Source organism: Rhinichthys klamathensis, unplaced genomic scaffold (genome assembly GCF_029890125.1).
Source record: "Rhinichthys klamathensis goyatoka isolate OS25496 unplaced genomic scaffold, OSU_Roscu_1.1 h1tg000708l_1, whole genome shotgun sequence".
Taxonomy (NCBI): domain Eukaryota; kingdom Metazoa; phylum Chordata; class Actinopteri; order Cypriniformes; family Leuciscidae; genus Rhinichthys; species Rhinichthys klamathensis.
The window spans coordinates 180001-197500 of record NW_026607127.1 but is presented as its reverse complement, the minus strand read 5'-3'; the positions used below and the strand labels follow the sequence as shown (position 1 = coordinate 197500).

The following is a 17500-nucleotide window of genomic DNA, read 5'->3' as shown; positions in this document are numbered from 1 at the left end:
TCTGTTGTTGTGTGTTTGACAGAAGTCTCGTTACGAGGTGTATCTATCGTTGTTTGTTTCACAGAAGTCTCGTTACGAGGTGTATCTGTTGTTGTGTGTTTGACAGAAGTCTCGTTACGAGGTGTATCTGTTGTTGTGTGTTTGACAGAAGTCTCGTTACGAGGTGTATCTGTTGTTGTGTGTTTGACAGAAGTCTCGTTACGAGGTGTATCTGTTGTTGTGTGTTTCACTGAAGTCTCGTTACGAGGTGTATCTGTTGTTGTGTGTTTCACAGAAGTCTCGTTACGAGGTGTATCTGTTGTTGTGTGTTTGACAGAAGTCTCGTTACGAGGTGTATCTGTTGTTGTGTGTTTGACAGAAGTCTCGTTACGAGGTGTATCTGTTGTTGTGTGTTTCACAGAAGTCTCGTTACGAGGTGTATCTGTTGTTGTGTGTTTCACAGAAGTCTTGTTACGAGGTGTATCTGTTGTTGTGTGTTTCACAGAAGTCTCGTTACGAGGTGTATCTGTTGTTGTGTGTTTCACAGAAGTCTCGTTACGAGGTGTATCTATCGTTGTGTGTTTGACAGAAGTCTCGTTACGAGGTGTATCTATCGTTGTGTGTTTCACAGAAGTCTCGTTACGAGGTGTATCTGTTGTTGTGTGTTTGACAGAAGTCTCGTTACGAGGTGTATCTGTCGTTGTGTGTTTCACAGAAGTCTCGTTACGAGGTGTATCTATCGTTGTGTGTTTCACAGAAGTCTCGTTACGAGGTGTATCTGTTGTTGTGTGTTTGACAGAAGTCTCGTTACGAGGTGTATCTATCGTTGTTTGTTTCACAGAAGTCTCGTTACGAGGTGTATCTGTTGTTGTGTGTTTGACAGAAGTCTCGTTACGAGGTGTATCTGTTGTTGTGTGTTTCACTGAAGTCTCGTTACGAGGTGTATCTATCGTTGTGTGTTTGACAGAAGTCTCGTTACGAGGTGTATCTATCGTTGTGTGTTTCACAGAAGTCTCGTTACGAGGTGTATCTGTTGTTGTGTGTTTGACAGAAGTCTCGTTACGAGGTGTATCTATCGTTGTTTGTTTCACAGAAGTCTCGTTACGAGGTGTATCTGTTGTTGTGTGTTTGACAGAAGTCTCGTTACGAGGTGTATCTGTTGTTGTGTGTTTGACAGAAGTCTCGTTACGAGGTGTATCTGTTGTTGTGTGTTTCACTGAAGTCTCGTTACGAGGTGTATCTGTTGTTGTGTGTTTGACAGAAGTCTCGTTACGAGGTGTATCTGTTGTTGTGTGTTTCACAGAAGTCTCGTTACGAGGTGTATCTGTTGTTGTGTGTTTCACAGAAGTCTCGTTACGAGGTGTATCTGTTGTTGTGTGTTTCACAGAAGTCTCGTTACGAGGTGTATCTATCGTTGTGTGTTTCACAGAAGTCTCGTTACGAGGTGTATCTATCGTTGTGTGTTTGACAGAAGTCTCGTTACGAGGTGTATATGTTGTTGTGTGTTTCACAGAAGTCTCGTTACGAGGTGTATCTATCGTTGTGTGTTTCACAGAAGTCTCGTTACGAGGTGTATCTATCGTTGTGTGTTTGACAGAAGTCTCGTTACGAGGTGTATCTGTTGTTGTGTGTTTCACTGAAGTCTCGTTACGAGGTGTATCTGTTGTTGTGTGTTTCACAGAAGTCTCGTTACGAGGTGTATCTGTCGTGTGTTTCACAGAAGTCTCGTTACGAGGTGTATCTGTTGTTGTGTGTTTCACAGAAGTCTCGTTACGAGGTGTATCTGTTGTTGTGTGTTTCACAGAAGTCTCGTTACGAGGTGTATCTATCGTTGTGTGTTTGACAGAAGTCTCGTTATGAGGTGTATCTGTTGTTGTGTGTTTCACAGAAGTCTCGTTACGAGGTGTATCTATCGTTGTGTGTTTCACAGAAGTCTCGTTACGAGGTGTATCTATCGTTGTGTGTTTCACAGAAGTCTCGTTACGAGGTGTATCTATCGTTGTGTGTTTGACAGAAGTCTCGTTACGAGGTGTATCTGTTGTTGTGTGTTTCACTGAAGTCTCGTTACGAGGTGTATCTGTTGTTGTGTGTTTCACAGAGGTCTCGTTACGAGGTGTATCTGTCGTTGTGTGTTTCACAGAAGTCTCGTTAGAGGTGTATCTGTTGTTGTGTGTTTCACAGAAGTCTCGTTACGAGGTGTATCTGTCGTTGTGTGTTTCACAGAAGTCTCGTTACGAGGTGTATCTGTCGTTGTGTGTTTCACAGAAGTCTCGTTACGAGGTGTATCTGTCGTTGTGTGTTTCACAGAAGTCTCGTTACGAGGTGTATCTGTTGTTGTGTGTTTCACAGAAGTCTCGTTACGAGGTGTATCTGTCGTTGTGTGTTTCACAGAAGTCTCGTTACGAGGTGTATCTGTCGTTGTGTGTTTCACAGAAGTCTCGTTACGAGGTGTATCTGTTGTTGTGTGTTTCACAGAAGTCTCGTTACGAGGTGTATCTGTCGTTGTGTGTTTCACAGAAGTCTCGTTACGAGGTGTATCTGTTGTTGTGTGTTTCACAGAAGTCTCGTTACGAGGTGTATCTGTCGTTGTGTGTTTCACAGAAGTCTCGTTACGAGGTGTATCTGTTGTTGTGTGTTTCACAGAAGTCTCGTTACGAGGTGTATCTGTCGTTGTGTGTTTCACAGAAGTCTCGTTACGAGGTGTATCTGTCGTTGTGTGTTTCACAGAAGTCTCGTTACGAGGTGTATCTGTCGTTGTGTGTTTCACAGAAGTCTCGTTACGAGGTGTATCTGTTGTTGTGTGTTTCACTGAAGTCTCGTTACGAGGTGTATCTGTCGTTGTGTGTTTCACAGAAGTCTCGTTACGAGGTGTATCTGTCGTTGTGTGTTTCACAGAAGTCTCGTTACGAGGTGTATCTGTCGTTGTGTGTTTCACAGAAGTCTCGTTACGAGGTGTATCTGTCGTTGTGTGTTTCACAGAAGTCTCGTTACGAGGTGTATCTGTTGTTGTGTGTTTCACAGAAGTCTCGTTACGAGGTGTATCTGTTGTTGTGTGTTTCACAGAAGTCTCGTTACGAGGTGTATCTGTCGTTGTGTGTTTCACAGAAGTCTCGTTACGAGGTGTATCTGTTGTGTGTTTCACAGAAGTCTCGTTACGAGGTGTATCTATCGTTGTGTGTTTCACAGAAGTCTCGTTACGAGGTGTATCTATCGTTGTGTGTTTGACAGAAGTCTCGTTACGAGGTGTATCTGTTGTTGTGTGTTTGACAGAAGTCTCGTTACGAGGTGTATCTGTTGTTGTGTGTTTCACTGAAGTCTCGTTACGAGGTGTATCTGTTGTTGTGTGTTTCACAGAAGTCTCGTTACGAGGTGTATCTGTCGTTGTGTGTTTCACAGAAGTCTCGTTACGAGGTGTATCTGTCGTTGTGTGTTTCACAGAAGTCTCGTTACGAGGTGTATCTGTTGTTGTGTGTTTCACAGAAGTCTCGTTACGAGGTGTATCTATCGTTGTGTGTTTCACAGAAGTCTCGTTACGAGGTGTATCTATCGTTGTGTGTTTCACAGAAGTCTCGTTACGAGGTGTAACTATCGTTGTGTGTTTGACAGAAGTCTCGTTACGAGGTGTATCTGTTGTTGTGTGTTTCACAGAAGTCTCGTTACGAGGTGTATCTGTCGTGTGTTTCACAGAAGTCTCGTTACGAGGTGTATCTGTTGTTGTGTGTTTCACAGAAGTCTCGTTACGAGGTGTATCTGTTGTGTGTTTGACAGAAGTCTCGTTACGAGGTGTATCTGTTGTTGTGTGTTTCACAGAAGTCTCGTTACGAGGTGTATCTATCGTTGTGTGTTTGACAGAAGTCTCGTTACGAGGTGTATCTGTTGTTGTGTGTTTCACAGAAGTCTCGTTACGAGGTGTATCTATCGTTGTGTGTTTCACAGAAGTCTCGTTACGAGGTGTATCTATCGTTGTGTGTTTCACAGAAGTCTCGTTACGAGGTGTATCTATCGTTGTGTGTTTGACAGAAGTCTCGTTACGAGGTGTATCTGTTGTTGTGTGTTTCACAGAAGTCTCGTTACGAGGTGTATCTGTTGTTGTGTGTTTCACAGAAGTCTCGTTACGAGGTGTATCTGTCGTTGTGTGTTTCACAGAAGTCTCGTTACGAGGTGTATCTGTTGTTGTGTGTTTCACAGAAGTCTCGTTACGAGGTGTATCTGTCGTTGTGTGTTTCACAGAAGTCTCGTTACGAGGTGTATCTGTCGTTGTGTGTTTCACAGAAGTCTCGTTACGAGGTGTATCTGTCGTTGTGTGTTTCACAGAAGTCTCGTTACGAGGTGTATCTGTTGTTGTGTGTTTCACTGAAGTCTCGTTACGAGGTGTATCTGTCGTTGTGTGTTTCACAGAAGTCTCGTTACGAGGTGTATCTGTCGTTGTGTGTTTCACAGAAGTCTCGTTACGAGGTGTATCTGTTGTTGTGTGTTTCACAGAAGTCTCGTTACGAGGTGTATCTGTTGTTGTGTGTTTGACAGAAGTCTCGTTACGAGGTGTATCTATCGTTGTTTGTTTCACAGAAGTCTCGTTACGAGGTGTATCTGTTGTTGTGTGTTTGACAGAAGTCTCGTTACGAGGTGTATCTGTTGTTGTGTGTTTCACAGAAGTCTCGTTACGAGGTGTATCTGTCGTTGTGTGTTTCACTGAAGTCTTGTTACGAGGTGTATCTGTTGTTGTGTGTTTGACAGAAGTCTCGTTACGAGGTGTATCTGTTGTTGTGTGTTTCACAGAAGTCTCGTTACGAGGTGTATCTGTTGTTGTGTGTTTCACAGAAGTCTCGTTACGAGGTGTATCTGTTGTTGTGTGTTTGACAGAAGTCTCGTTACGAGGTGTATCTATCGTTGTTTGTTTCACAGAAGTCTCGTTACGAGGTGTATCTGTTGTTGTGTGTTTGACAGAAGTCTCGTTACGAGGTGTATCTGTTGTTGTGTGTTTGACAGAAGTCTCGTTACGAGGTGTATCTGTTGTTGTGTGTTTCACTGAAGTCTCGTTACGAGGTGTATCTGTTGTTGTGTGTTTGACAGAAGTCTCGTTACGAGGTGTATCTGTTGTTGTGTGTTTCACAGAAGTCTCGTTACGAGGTGTATCTGTTGTTGTGTGTTTGACAGAAGTCTCGTTACGAGGTGTATCTATCGTTGTTTGTTTCACAGAAGTCTCGTTACGAGGTGTATCTGTTGTTGTGTGTTTGACAGAAGTCTCGTTACGAGGTGTATCTATCGTTGTTTGTTTCACAGAAGTCTCGTTACGAGGTGTATCTGTTGTTGTGTGTTTGACAGAAGTCTCGTTACGAGGTGTATCTGTTGTTGTGTGTTTGACAGAAGTCTCGTTACGAGGTGTATCTGTTGTTGTGTGTTTCACTGAAGTCTCGTTACGAGGTGTATCTGTTGTTGTGTGTTTGACAGAAGTCTCGTTACGAGGTGTATCTGTTGTTGTGTGTTTCACAGAAGTCTCGTTACGAGGTGTATCTGTTGTTGTGTGTTTCACTGAAGTCTCGTTACGAGGTGTATCTGTCGTTGTGTGTTTCACAGAAGTCTCGTTACGAGGTGTATCTGTTGTTGTGTGTTTCACAGAAGTCTCGTTACGAGGTGTATCTGTCGTTGTGTGTTTCACAGAAGTCTCGTTACGAGGTGTATCTGTCGTTGTGTGTTTCACAGAAGTCTCGTTACGAGGTGTATCTGTTGTTGTGTGTTTCACAGAAGTCTCGTTACGAGGTGTATCTGTCGTTGTGTGTTTCACAGAAGTCTCGTTACGAGGTGTATCTGTTGTTGTGTGTTTCACAGAAGTCTCGTTACGAGGTGTATCTGTCGTTGTGTGTTTCACAGAAGTCTCGTTACGAGGTGTATCTGTTGTTGTGTGTTTCACAGAAGTCTCGTTACGAGGTGTATCTGTCGTTGTGTGTTTCACAGAAGTCTCGTTACGAGGTGTATCTGTCGTTGTGTGTTTCACAGAAGTCTCGTTACGAGGTGTATCTGTCGTTGTGTGTTTCACAGAAGTCTCGTTACGAGGTGTATCTGTTGTTGTGTGTTTCACTGAAGTCTCGTTACGAGGTGTATCTGTCGTTGTGTGTTTCACAGAAGTCTCGTTACGAGGTGTATCTGTCGTTGTGTGTTTCACAGAAGTCTCGTTACGAGGTGTATCTGTCGTTGTGTGTTTCACAGAAGTCTCGTTACGAGGTGTATCTGTCGTTGTGTGTTTCACAGAAGTCTCGTTACGAGGTGTATCTGTTGTTGTGTGTTTCACAGAAGTCTCGTTACGAGGTGTATCTGTTGTTGTGTGTTTCACAGAAGTCTCGTTACGAGGTGTATCTGTCGTTGTGTGTTTCACAGAAGTCTCGTTACGAGGTGTATCTGTCGTTGTGTGTTTCACAGAAGTCTCGTTACGAGGTGTATCTGTTGTTGTGTGTTTCACTGAAGTCTCGTTACGAGGTGTATCTGTCGTTGTGTGTTTCACAGAAGTCTCGTTACGAGGTGTATCTGTCGTTGTGTGTTTCACAGAAGTCTCGTTACGAGGTGTATCTGTTGTTGTGTGTTTCACAGAAGTCTCGTTACGAGGTGTATCTGTTGTTGTGTGTTTGACAGAAGTCTCGTTACGAGGTGTATCTATCGTTGTTTGTTTCACAGAAGTCTCGTTACGAGGTGTATCTGTTGTTGTGTGTTTGACAGAAGTCTCGTTACGAGGTGTATCTGTTGTTGTGTGTTTCACAGAAGTCTCGTTACGAGGTGTATCTGTCGTTGTGTGTTTCACTGAAGTCTCGTTACGAGGTGTATCTGTTGTTGTGTGTTTGACAGAAGTCTCGTTACGAGGTGTATCTGTTGTTGTGTGTTTCACAGAAGTCTCGTTACGAGGTGTATCTGTTGTTGTGTGTTTCACAGAAGTCTCGTTACGAGGTGTATCTGTTGTTGTGTGTTTGACAGAAGTCTCGTTACGAGTTGTATCTATCGTTGTTTGTTTCACAGAAGTCTCGTTACGAGGTGTATCTGTTGTTGTGTGTTTGACAGAAGTCTCGTTACGAGGTGTATCTGTTGTTGTGTGTTTGACAGAAGTCTCGTTACGAGGTGTATCTGTTGTTGTGTGTTTGACAGAAGTCTCGTTACGAGGTGTATCTGTTGTTGTGTGTTTCACTGAAGTCTCGTTACGAGGTGTATCTGTTGTTGTGTGTTTCACAGAAGTCTCGTTACGAGGTGTATCTGTCGTTGTGTGTTTCACAGAAGTCTCGTTACGAGGTGTATCTGTCGTTGTGTGTTTCACAGAAGTCTCGTTACGAGGTGTATCTGTTGTTGTGTGTTTCACAGAAGTCTCGTTACGAGGTGTATCTATCGTTGTGTGTTTCACAGAAGTCTCGTTACGAGGTGTATCTATCGTTGTGTGTTTCACAGAAGTCTCGTTACGAGGTGTAACTATCGTTGTGTGTTTGACAGAAGTCTCGTTACGAGGTGTATCTGTTGTTGTGTGTTTCACAGAAGTCTCGTTACGAGGTGTATCTGTCGTGTGTTTCACAGAAGTCTCGTTACGAGGTGTATCTGTTGTTGTGTGTTTCACAGAAGTCTCGTTACGAGGTGTATCTGTTGTTGTGTGTTTCACAGAAGTCTCGTTACGAGGTGTATCTATCGTTGTGTGTTTGACAGAAGTCTCGTTATGAGGTGTATCTGTTGTTGTGTGTTTCACAGAAGTCTCGTTACGAGGTGTATCTATCGTTGTGTGTTTCACAGAAGTCTCGTTACGAGGTGTATCTATCGTTGTGTGTTTCACAGAAGTCTCGTTACGAGGTGTATCTATCGTTGTGTGTTTGACAGAAGTCTCGTTACGAGGTGTATCTGTTGTTGTGTGTTTCACTGAAGTCTCGTTACGAGGTGTATCTGTTGTTGTGTGTTTCACAGAAGTCTCGTTACGAGGTGTATCTGTCGTTGTGTGTTTCACAGAAGTCTCGTTACGAGGTGTATCTGTTGTTGTGTGTTTCACAGAAGTCTCGTTACGAGGTGTATCTGTCGTTGTGTGTTTCACAGAAGTCTCGTTACGAGGTGTATCTGTCGTTGTGTGTTTCACAGAAGTCTCGTTACGAGGTGTATCTGTCGTTGTGTGTTTCACAGAAGTCTCGTTACGAGGTGTATCTGTTGTTGTGTGTTTCACTGAAGTCTCGTTACGAGGTGTATCTGTCGTTGTGTGTTTCACAGAAGTCTTGTTACGAGGTGTATCTGTCGTTGTGTGTTTCACAGAAGTCTCGTTACGAGGTGTATCTGTTGTTGTGTGTTTCACAGAAGTCTCGTTACGAGGTGTATCTGTTGTTGTGTGTTTGACAGAAGTCTCGTTACGAGGTGTATCTATCGTTGTTTGTTTCACAGAAGTCTCGTTACGAGGTGTATCTGTTGTTGTGTGTTTGACAGAAGTCTCGTTACGAGGTGTATCTGTTGTTGTGTGTTTCACAGAAGTCTCGTTACGAGGTTTATCTGTCGTTGTGTGTTTCACTGAAGTCTCGTTACGAGGTGTATCTGTTGTTGTGTGTTTGACAGAAGTCTCGTTACGAGGTGTATCTGTTGTTGTGTGTTTCACAGAAGTCTCGTTACGAGGTGTATCTGTTGTTGTGTGTTTCACAGAAGTCTCGTTACGAGGTGTATCTGTTGTTGTGTGTTTGACAGAAGTCTCGTTACGAGGTGTATCTATCGTTGTTTGTTTCACAGAAGTCTCGTTACGAGGTGTATCTGTTGTTGTGTGTTTGACAGAAGTCTCGTTACGAGGTGTATCTGTTGTTGTGTGTTTGACAGAAGTCTCGTTACGAGGTGTATCTGTTGTTGTGTGTTTCACTGAAGTCTCGTTACGAGGTGTATCTGTTGTTGTGTGTTTGACAGAAGTCTCGTTACGAGGTGTATCTGTTGTTGTGTGTTTCACAGAAGTCTCGTTACGAGGTGTATCTGTTGTTGTGTGTTTGACAGAAGTCTCGTTACGAGGTGTATCTATCGTTGTTTGTTTCACAGAAGTCTCGTTACGAGGTGTATCTGTTGTTGTGTGTTTGACAGAAGTCTCGTTACGAGGTGTATCTATCGTTGTTTGTTTCACAGAAGTCTCGTTACGAGGTGTATCTGTTGTTGTGTGTTTGACAGAAGTCTCGTTACGAGGTGTATCTGTTGTTGTGTGTTTGACAGAAGTCTCGTTACGAGGTGTATCTGTTGTTGTGTGTTTCACTGAAGTCTCGTTACGAGGTGTATCTGTTGTTGTTTGTTTGACAGAAGTCTCGTTACGAGGTGTATCTGTTGTTGTGTGTTTCACAGAAGTCTCGTTACGAGGTGTATCTGTTGTTGTGTGTTTCACAGAAGTCTCGTTACGAGGTGTATCTGTTGTTGTGTGTTTGACAGAAGTCTCGTTACGAGGTGTATCTATCGTTGTTTGTTTCACAGAAGTCTCGTTACGAGGTGTATCTGTCGTTGTGTGTTTGACAGAAGTCTCGTTACGAGGTGTATCTGTTGTTGTGTGTTTCACAGAAGTCTCGTTACGAGGTGTATCTGTTGTTGTGTGTTTCACAGAAGTCTCGTTACGAGGTGTATCTGTTGTTGTGTGTTTGACAGAAGTCTCGTTACGAGGTGTATCTATCGTTGTTTGTTTCACAGAAGTCTCGTTACGAGGTGTATCTGTTGTTGTGTGTTTGACAGAAGTCTCGTTACGAGGTGTATCTGTTGTTGTGTGTTTGACAGAAGTCTCGTTACGAGGTGTATCTGTTGTTGTGTGTTTCACAGAAGTCTCGTTACGAGGTGTATCTGTTGTTGTGTGTTTCACAGAAGTCTCGTTACGAGGTGTATCTATCGTTGTGTGTTTCACAGAAGTCTCGTTACGAGGTGTATCTATCGTTGTGTGTTTGACAGAAGTCTCGTTACGAGGTGTATCTGTTGTTGTGTGTTTCACAGAAGTCTCGTTACGAGGTGTATCTGTTGTTGTGTGTTTCACAGAAGTCTCGTTACGAGGTGTATCTATCGTTGTGTGTTTGACAGAAGTCTCGTTATGAGGTGTATCTGTTGTTGTGTGTTTCACAGAAGTCTCGTTACGAGGTGTATCTATCGTTGTGTGTTTCACAGAAGTCTCGTTACGAGGTGTATCTATCGTTGTGTGTTTCACAGAAGTCTCGTTACGAGGTGTATCTATCGTTGTGTGTTTGACAGAAGTCTCGTTACGAGGTGTATCTGTTGTTGTGTGTTTCACTGAAGTCTCGTTACGAGGTGTATCTGTTGTTGTGTGTTTCACAGAAGTCTCGTTACGAGGTGTATCTGTCGTTGTGTGTTTCACAGAAGTCTCGTTACGAGGTGTATCTGTTGTTGTGTGTTTCACAGAAGTCTCGTTACGAGGTGTATCTGTCGTTGTGTGTTTCACAGAAGTCTCGTTACGAGGTGTATCTGTCGTTGTGTGTTTCACAGAAGTCTCGTTACGAGGTGTATCTGTCGTTGTGTGTTTCACAGAAGTCTCGTTACGAGGTGTATCTGTCGTTGTGTGTTTCACAGAAGTCTCGTTACGAGGTGTATCTGTCGTTGTGTGTTTCACAGAAGTCTCGTTACGAGGTGTATCTGTTGTTGTGTGTTTCACTGAAGTCTCGTTACGAGGTGTATCTGTCGTTGTGTGTTTCACAGAAGTCTTGTTACGAGGTGTATCTGTCGTTGTGTGTTTCACAGAAGTCTCGTTACGAGGTGTATCTGTTGTTGTGTGTTTCACAGAAGTCTCGTTACGAGGTGTATCTGTTGTTGTGTGTTTGACAGAAGTCTCGTTACGAGGTGTATCTATCGTTGTTTGTTTCACAGAAGTCTCGTTACGAGGTGTATCTGTTGTTGTGTGTTTGACAGAAGTCTCGTTACGAGGTGTATCTGTTGTTGTGTGTTTCACAGAAGTCTCGTTACGAGGTTTATCTGTCGTTGTGTGTTTCACTGAAGTCTCGTTACGAGGTGTATCTGTTGTTGTGTGTTTGACAGAAGTCTCGTTACGAGGTGTATCTGTTGTTGTGTGTTTCACAGAAGTCTCGTTACGAGGTGTATCTGTTGTTGTGTGTTTCACAGAAGTCTCGTTACGAGGTGTATCTGTTGTTGTGTGTTTGACAGAAGTCTCGTTACGAGGTGTATCTATCGTTGTTTGTTTCACAGAAGTCTCGTTACGAGGTGTATCTGTTGTTGTGTGTTTGACAGAAGTCTCGTTACGAGGTGTATCTGTTGTTGTGTGTTTGACAGAAGTCTCGTTACGAGGTGTATCTGTTGTTGTGTGTTTCACTGAAGTCTCGTTACGAGGTGTATCTGTTGTTGTGTGTTTGACAGAAGTCTCGTTACGAGGTGTATCTGTTGTTGTGTGTTTCACAGAAGTCTCGTTACGAGGTGTATCTGTTGTTGTGTGTTTGACAGAAGTCTCGTTACGAGGTGTATCTATCGTTGTTTGTTTCACAGAAGTCTCGTTACGAGGTGTATCTGTTGTTGTGTGTTTGACAGAAGTCTCGTTACGAGGTGTATCTATCGTTGTTTGTTTCACAGAAGTCTCGTTACGAGGTGTATCTGTTGTTGTGTGTTTGACAGAAGTCTCGTTACGAGGTGTATCTGTTGTTGTGTGTTTGACAGAAGTCTCGTTACGAGGTGTATCTGTTGTTGTGTGTTTCACTGAAGTCTCGTTACGAGGTGTATCTGTTGTTGTTTGTTTGACAGAAGTCTCGTTACGAGGTGTATCTGTTGTTGTGTGTTTCACAGAAGTCTCGTTACGAGGTGTATCTGTTGTTGTGTGTTTCACAGAAGTCTCGTTACGAGGTGTATCTGTTGTTGTGTGTTTGACAGAAGTCTCGTTACGAGGTGTATCTATCGTTGTTTGTTTCACAGAAGTCTCGTTACGAGGTGTATCTGTCGTTGTGTGTTTGACAGAAGTCTCGTTACGAGGTGTATCTGTTGTTGTGTGTTTCACAGAAGTCTCGTTACGAGGTGTATCTGTTGTTGTGTGTTTCACAGAAGTCTCGTTACGAGGTGTATCTGTTGTTGTGTGTTTGACAGAAGTCTCGTTACGAGGTGTATCTATCGTTGTTTGTTTCACAGAAGTCTCGTTACGAGGTGTATCTGTTGTTGTGTGTTTGACAGAAGTCTCGTTACGAGGTGTATCTGTTGTTGTGTGTTTGACAGAAGTCTCGTTACGAGGTGTATCTGTTGTTGTGTGTTTCACAGAAGTCTCGTTACGAGGTGTATCTGTTGTTGTGTGTTTCACAGAAGTCTCGTTACGAGGTGTATCTATCGTTGTGTGTTTCACAGAAGTCTCGTTACGAGGTGTATCTATCGTTGTGTGTTTGACAGAAGTCTCGTTACGAGGTGTATCTGTTGTTGTGTGTTTCACAGAAGTCTCGTTACGAGGTGTATCTATCGTTGTGTGTTTCACAGAAGTCTCGTTACGAGGTGTATCTATCGTTGTGTGTTTGACAGAAGTCTCGTTACGAGGTGTATCTGTTGTTGTGTGTTTCACTGAAGTCTCGTTACGAGGTGTATCTGTTGTTGTGTGTTTCACAGAAGTCTCGTTACGAGGTGTATCTGTTGTTGTGTGTTTCACAGAAGTCTCGTTACGAGGTGTATCTGTCGTGTGTTTCACAGAAGTCTCGTTACGAGGTGTATCTGTTGTTGTGTGTTTCACAGAAGTCTCGTTACGAGGTGTATCTGTTGTTGTGTGTTTCACAGAAGTCTCGTTACGAGGTGTATCTATCGTTGTGTGTTTGACAGAAGTCTCGTTATGAGGTGTATCTGTTGTTGTGTGTTTCACAGAAGTCTCGTTACGAGGTGTATCTATCGTTGTGTGTTTCACAGAAGTCTCGTTACGAGGTGTATCTATCGTTGTGTGTTTCACAGAAGTCTCGTTACGAGGTGTAACTGTTGTTGTGTGTTTCACAGAAGTCTCGTTACGAGGTGTATCTGTCGTTGTGTGTTTCACAGAAGTCTCGTTACGAGGTGTATCTGTCGTTGTGTGTTTCACAGAAGTCTCGTTACGAGGTGTATCTGTTGTTGTGTTTCACAGAAGTCTCGTTACGAGGTGTATCTGTTGTTGTGTGTTTCACAGAAGTCTCGTTACGAGGTGTATCTGTTGTTGTGTGTTTCACAGAAGTCTCGTTACGAGGTGTATCTGTTGTTGTGTGTTTCACAGAAGTCTCGTTACGAGGTGTATCTGTTGTTGTGTGTTTGACAGAAGTCTCGTTACGAGGTGTATCTGTTGTTGTGTGTTTCACAGAAGTCTCGTTACGAGGTGTATCTGTTGTTGTGTGTTTCACAGAAGTCTCGTTACGAGGTGTATCTGTTGTTGTGTGTTTGACAGAAGTCTCGTTACGAGGTGCATCTGTTGTTGTGTGTTTCACAGAAGTCTCGTTACGAGGTGTATCTGTTGTTGTGTGTTTCACAGAAGTCTCGTTACGAGGTGTATCTGTTGTTGTGTGTTTGACAGAAGTCTCGTTACGAGGTGTATCTATCGTTGTTTGTTTCACAGAAGTCTCGTTACGAGGTGTATCTGTCGTTGTGTGTTTGACAGAAGTCTCGTTACGAGGTGTATCTGTTGTTGTGTGTTTCACAGAAGTCTCGTTACGAGGTGTATCTGTTGTTGTGTGTTTCACAGAAATCTCGTTACGAGGTGTATCTGTTGTTGTGTGTTTGACAGAAGTCTCGTTACGAGGTGTATCTATCGTTGTTTGTTTCACAGAAGTCTCGTTACGAGGTGTATCTGTTGTTGTGTGTTTGACAGAAGTCTCGTTACGAGGTGTATCTGTTGTTGTGTGTTTGACAGAAGTCTCGTTACGAGGTGTATCTGTTGTTGTGTGTTTCACAGAAGTCTCGTTACGAGGTGTATCTGTTGTTGTGTGTTTCACAGAAGTCTCGTTACGAGGTGTATCTATCGTTGTGTGTTTCACAGAAGTCTCGTTACGAGGTGTATCTATCGTTGTGTGTTTGACAGAAGTCTCGTTACGAGGTGTATCTGTTGTTGTGTGTTTCACAGAAGTCTCGTTACGAGGTGTATCTATCGTTGTGTGTTTCACAGAAGTCTCGTTACGAGGTGTATCTATCGTTGTGTGTTTGACAGAAGTCTCGTTACGAGGTGTATCTGTTGTTGTGTGTTTCACTGAAGTCTCGTTACGAGGTGTATCTGTTGTTGTGTGTTTCACAGAAGTCTCGTTACGAGGTGTATCTGTTGTTGTGTGTTTCACAGAAGTCTCGTTACGAGGTGTATCTGTCGTGTGTTTCACAGAAGTCTCGTTACGAGGTGTATCTGTTGTTGTGTGTTTCACAGAAGTCTCGTTACGAGGTGTATCTGTTGTTGTGTGTTTCACAGAAGTCTCGTTACGAGGTGTATCTATCGTTGTGTGTTTGACAGAAGTCTCGTTATGAGGTGTATCTGTTGTTGTGTGTTTCACAGAAGTCTCGTTACGAGGTGTATCTATCGTTGTGTGTTTCACAGAAGTCTCGTTACGAGGTGTATCTATCGTTGTGTGTTTCACAGAAGTCTCGTTACGAGGTGTAACTGTTGTTGTGTGTTTCACAGAAGTCTCGTTACGAGGTGTATCTGTCGTTGTGTGTTTCACAGAAGTCTCGTTACGAGGTGTATCTGTCGTTGTGTGTTTCACAGAAGTCTCGTTACGAGGTGTATCTGTTGTTGTGTTTTTCACAGAAGTCTCGTTACGAGGTGTATCTGTTGTTTTGTGTTTCACAGAAGTCTCGTTACGAGGTGTATCTGTTGTTGTGTGTTTCACAGAAGTCTCGTTACGAGGTGTATCTGTCGTTGTGTGTTTCACAGAAGTCTCGTTACGAGGTGTATCTATCGTTGTGTGTTTCACAGAAGTCTCGTTACGAGGTGTATCTGTTGTGTGTTTGACAGAAGTCTCGTTACGAGGTGTATCTGTCGTTGTGTGTTTCACTGAAGTCTCGTTACGAGGTGTATCTATCGTTGTGTGTTTGACAGAAGTCTCGTTACGAGGTGTATCTGTTGTGTGTTTCACAGAAGTCTCGTTACGAGGTGTATCTGTCGTTGTGTGTTTCACAGAAGTCTCGTTACGAGGTGTATCTATCGTTGTGTGTTTCACAGAAGTCTCGTTACGAGGTGTATCTGTTGTGTGTTTGACAGAAGTCTCGTTACGAGGTGTATCTGTTGTTGTGTGTTTCACAGAAGTCTCGTTACGAGGTGTATCTGTTGTTGTGTGTTTCACAGAAGTCTCGTTACGAGGTGTATCTGTTGTTGTGTGTTTCACTGAAGTCTCGTTACGAGGTGTATCTGTCGTTGTGTGTTTCACAGAAGTCTCGTTACGAGGTGTATCTGTTGTTGTGTGTTTCACAGAAGTCTCGTTACGAGGTGTATCTGTCGTTGTGTGTTTGACAGAAGTCTCGTTACGAGGTGTATCTGTTGTTGTGTGTTTCACAGAAGTCTCGTTACGAGGTGTAACTGTTGTTGTGTGTTTCAAAGAAGTCTCGTTACGAGGTGTAACTGTTGTTGTGTGTTTCAAAGAAGTCTCGTTACGAGGTGTATCTGTTGTTGTGTGTTTCACAGAAGTCTCGTTACGAGTTGTATCTGTTGTTGTGTGTTTCACAGAAGTCTCGTTACGAGGTGTATCTGTTGTTGTGTGTTTCACAGAAGTCTCGTTACGAGGTGTATCTATCGTTGTGTGTTTCACAGAAGTCTCGTTACGAGGTGTATCTGTTGTTGTGTGTTTCACAGAAGTCTCGTTACGAGGTGTAACTGTTGTTGTGTGTTTCACAGAAGTCTCGTTACGAGGTGTATCTGTTGTTGTGTGTTTCACAGAAGTCTCGTTACGAGGTGTAACTGTTGTTGTGTGTTTCACAGAAGTCTCGTTACGAGGTGTAACTGTTGTTGTGTGTTTCACAGAAGTCTCGTTACGAGGTGTAACTGTTGTTGTGTGTTTCACAGAAGTCTCGTTACGAGGTGTATCTGTTGTTGTGTGTTTGACAGAAGTCTCGTTACGAGGTGTATCTGTCGTTGTGTGTTTCACAGAAGTCTCGTTACGAGGTGTATCTGTTGTTGTGTGTTTCACAGAAGTCTCGTTACGAGGTGTATCTGTTGTTGTGTGTTTCACTGAAGTCTCGTTACGAGGTGTATCTGTTGTTGTGTGTTTCACAGAGGTCTCGTTACGAGGTGTATCTGTTGTTGTGTGTTTCACAGAAGTCTCGTTACGAGGTGTATCTGTTGTTGTGTGTTTCACAGAAGTCTCGTTACGAGGTGTAACTGTTGTTGTGTGTTTCACAGAAGTCTTGTTACGAGGTGTACCTGTTGTTGTGTGTTTCACAGAAGTCTCGTTACGAGGTGTAACTGTTGTTGTGTGTTTCACAGAAGTCTTGTTACGAGGTGTACCTGTTGTTGTGTGTTTCACAGATGTCTCGTTACGAGGTGTATCTGTTGTTGTGTGTTTCACAGAAGTCTCGTTACGAGGTGTATCTGTTGTTGTGTGTTTCACAGATGTCTCGTTACGAGGTGTACATGAAGGTGCTGGAGGCCTGGCAGACGCTGTCGGACTCACCGGTGGGAGACCGGCTGATGGAGCTGGATGAGGGATTGTGGACAGGAGTGATGGACGAGGAGAACGAGGAAGACCCCGGGATGAAGAGATCGCACTCCAGCCCGTCTCTGGAGTTAGAGACGCCTCCTCCGCCCGTCGTGAAGGTCCGACGCAACATCTCAGAGAGACGCACATATCGAAAGATCGTCATTCCTCGGAGGAACAAGGAGATTTGAAAACTTTTGGAAACTGTTACCCACAAACTGTCAAGACATTATTGATGCACTTGAAACCTTTAAAGTTTGACATCATTTAATATATTTTTAATGTTTGTCTCTTCCAAGGTAAAAAATAGCAACAACTGTAGTCTTTTTAAATATACAGTATTTTTGCACAAAGCTCTTATTATTTGACCCTCTTCATACTGTCCACAAGAGGGAGATGTTGCTCAAGATGTTTAAATGAAGGACAATAACTATCACAGTTCAGTAAGAGTTTAACTAACGTGTGGTCAGCAGAACCACAGTAATCAGTGAAGCAGAGATGCAGTGTGTTCAGTGCTGTCACTCAGGAACACTTGTTCCAGACACATTTTTCTCTGTTTAAATCATGGTGATAAAGAGATCTCTGATCGTGCCACTGCTGAATGGCTCTTGTGTACCGAGTGTTTGTGAATATCTCATATCCTTCCATTTAAACCAGAACCCGTGATTAAGAGCAGAAGCTGAGGATCTGTGTGATGGATTGTGCCTTTAGGCTCAGGATGTGATAAAGATCTGAAAAGCCGATATCAGATAAATGCACCTGTTGACACGTAAACAGATTGTGAGGAAAAAACAATCAAAGTGTCAGTGAGTCAGAAAATGAGTGAACACCCCTGAGATAGAGCCAGACTTCTGCAAGTGCTGATGTGTGATCCTGAATATGTCTAGACTAATGATTTTGTACTTGAGGAGCCGCTGAATACACTTATGTTCAAGAAACCTACATGAACATTCATTACACAC

At 43.1% G+C, this 17500-nt stretch overlaps 1 protein-coding gene across 1 annotated transcript in view; it reads left to right on the top strand.

Moving 5' to 3' along the window:
• Positions 1–17140, top strand: part of LOC130076898 (PH and SEC7 domain-containing protein 1) — a 39360-nt gene extending 22220 nt beyond the window's left edge. Inside the window, exon 14 of the mRNA XM_056242194.1 lies at positions 16454–17140. Coding sequence (XP_056098169.1) covers positions 16454–16729 — 276 coding nt within the window. The 3' untranslated portion in view covers positions 16730–17140. The remainder of the gene's footprint in view (positions 1–16453) is intronic.
• Positions 17141–17500: the final 360 nt, after the last annotated feature.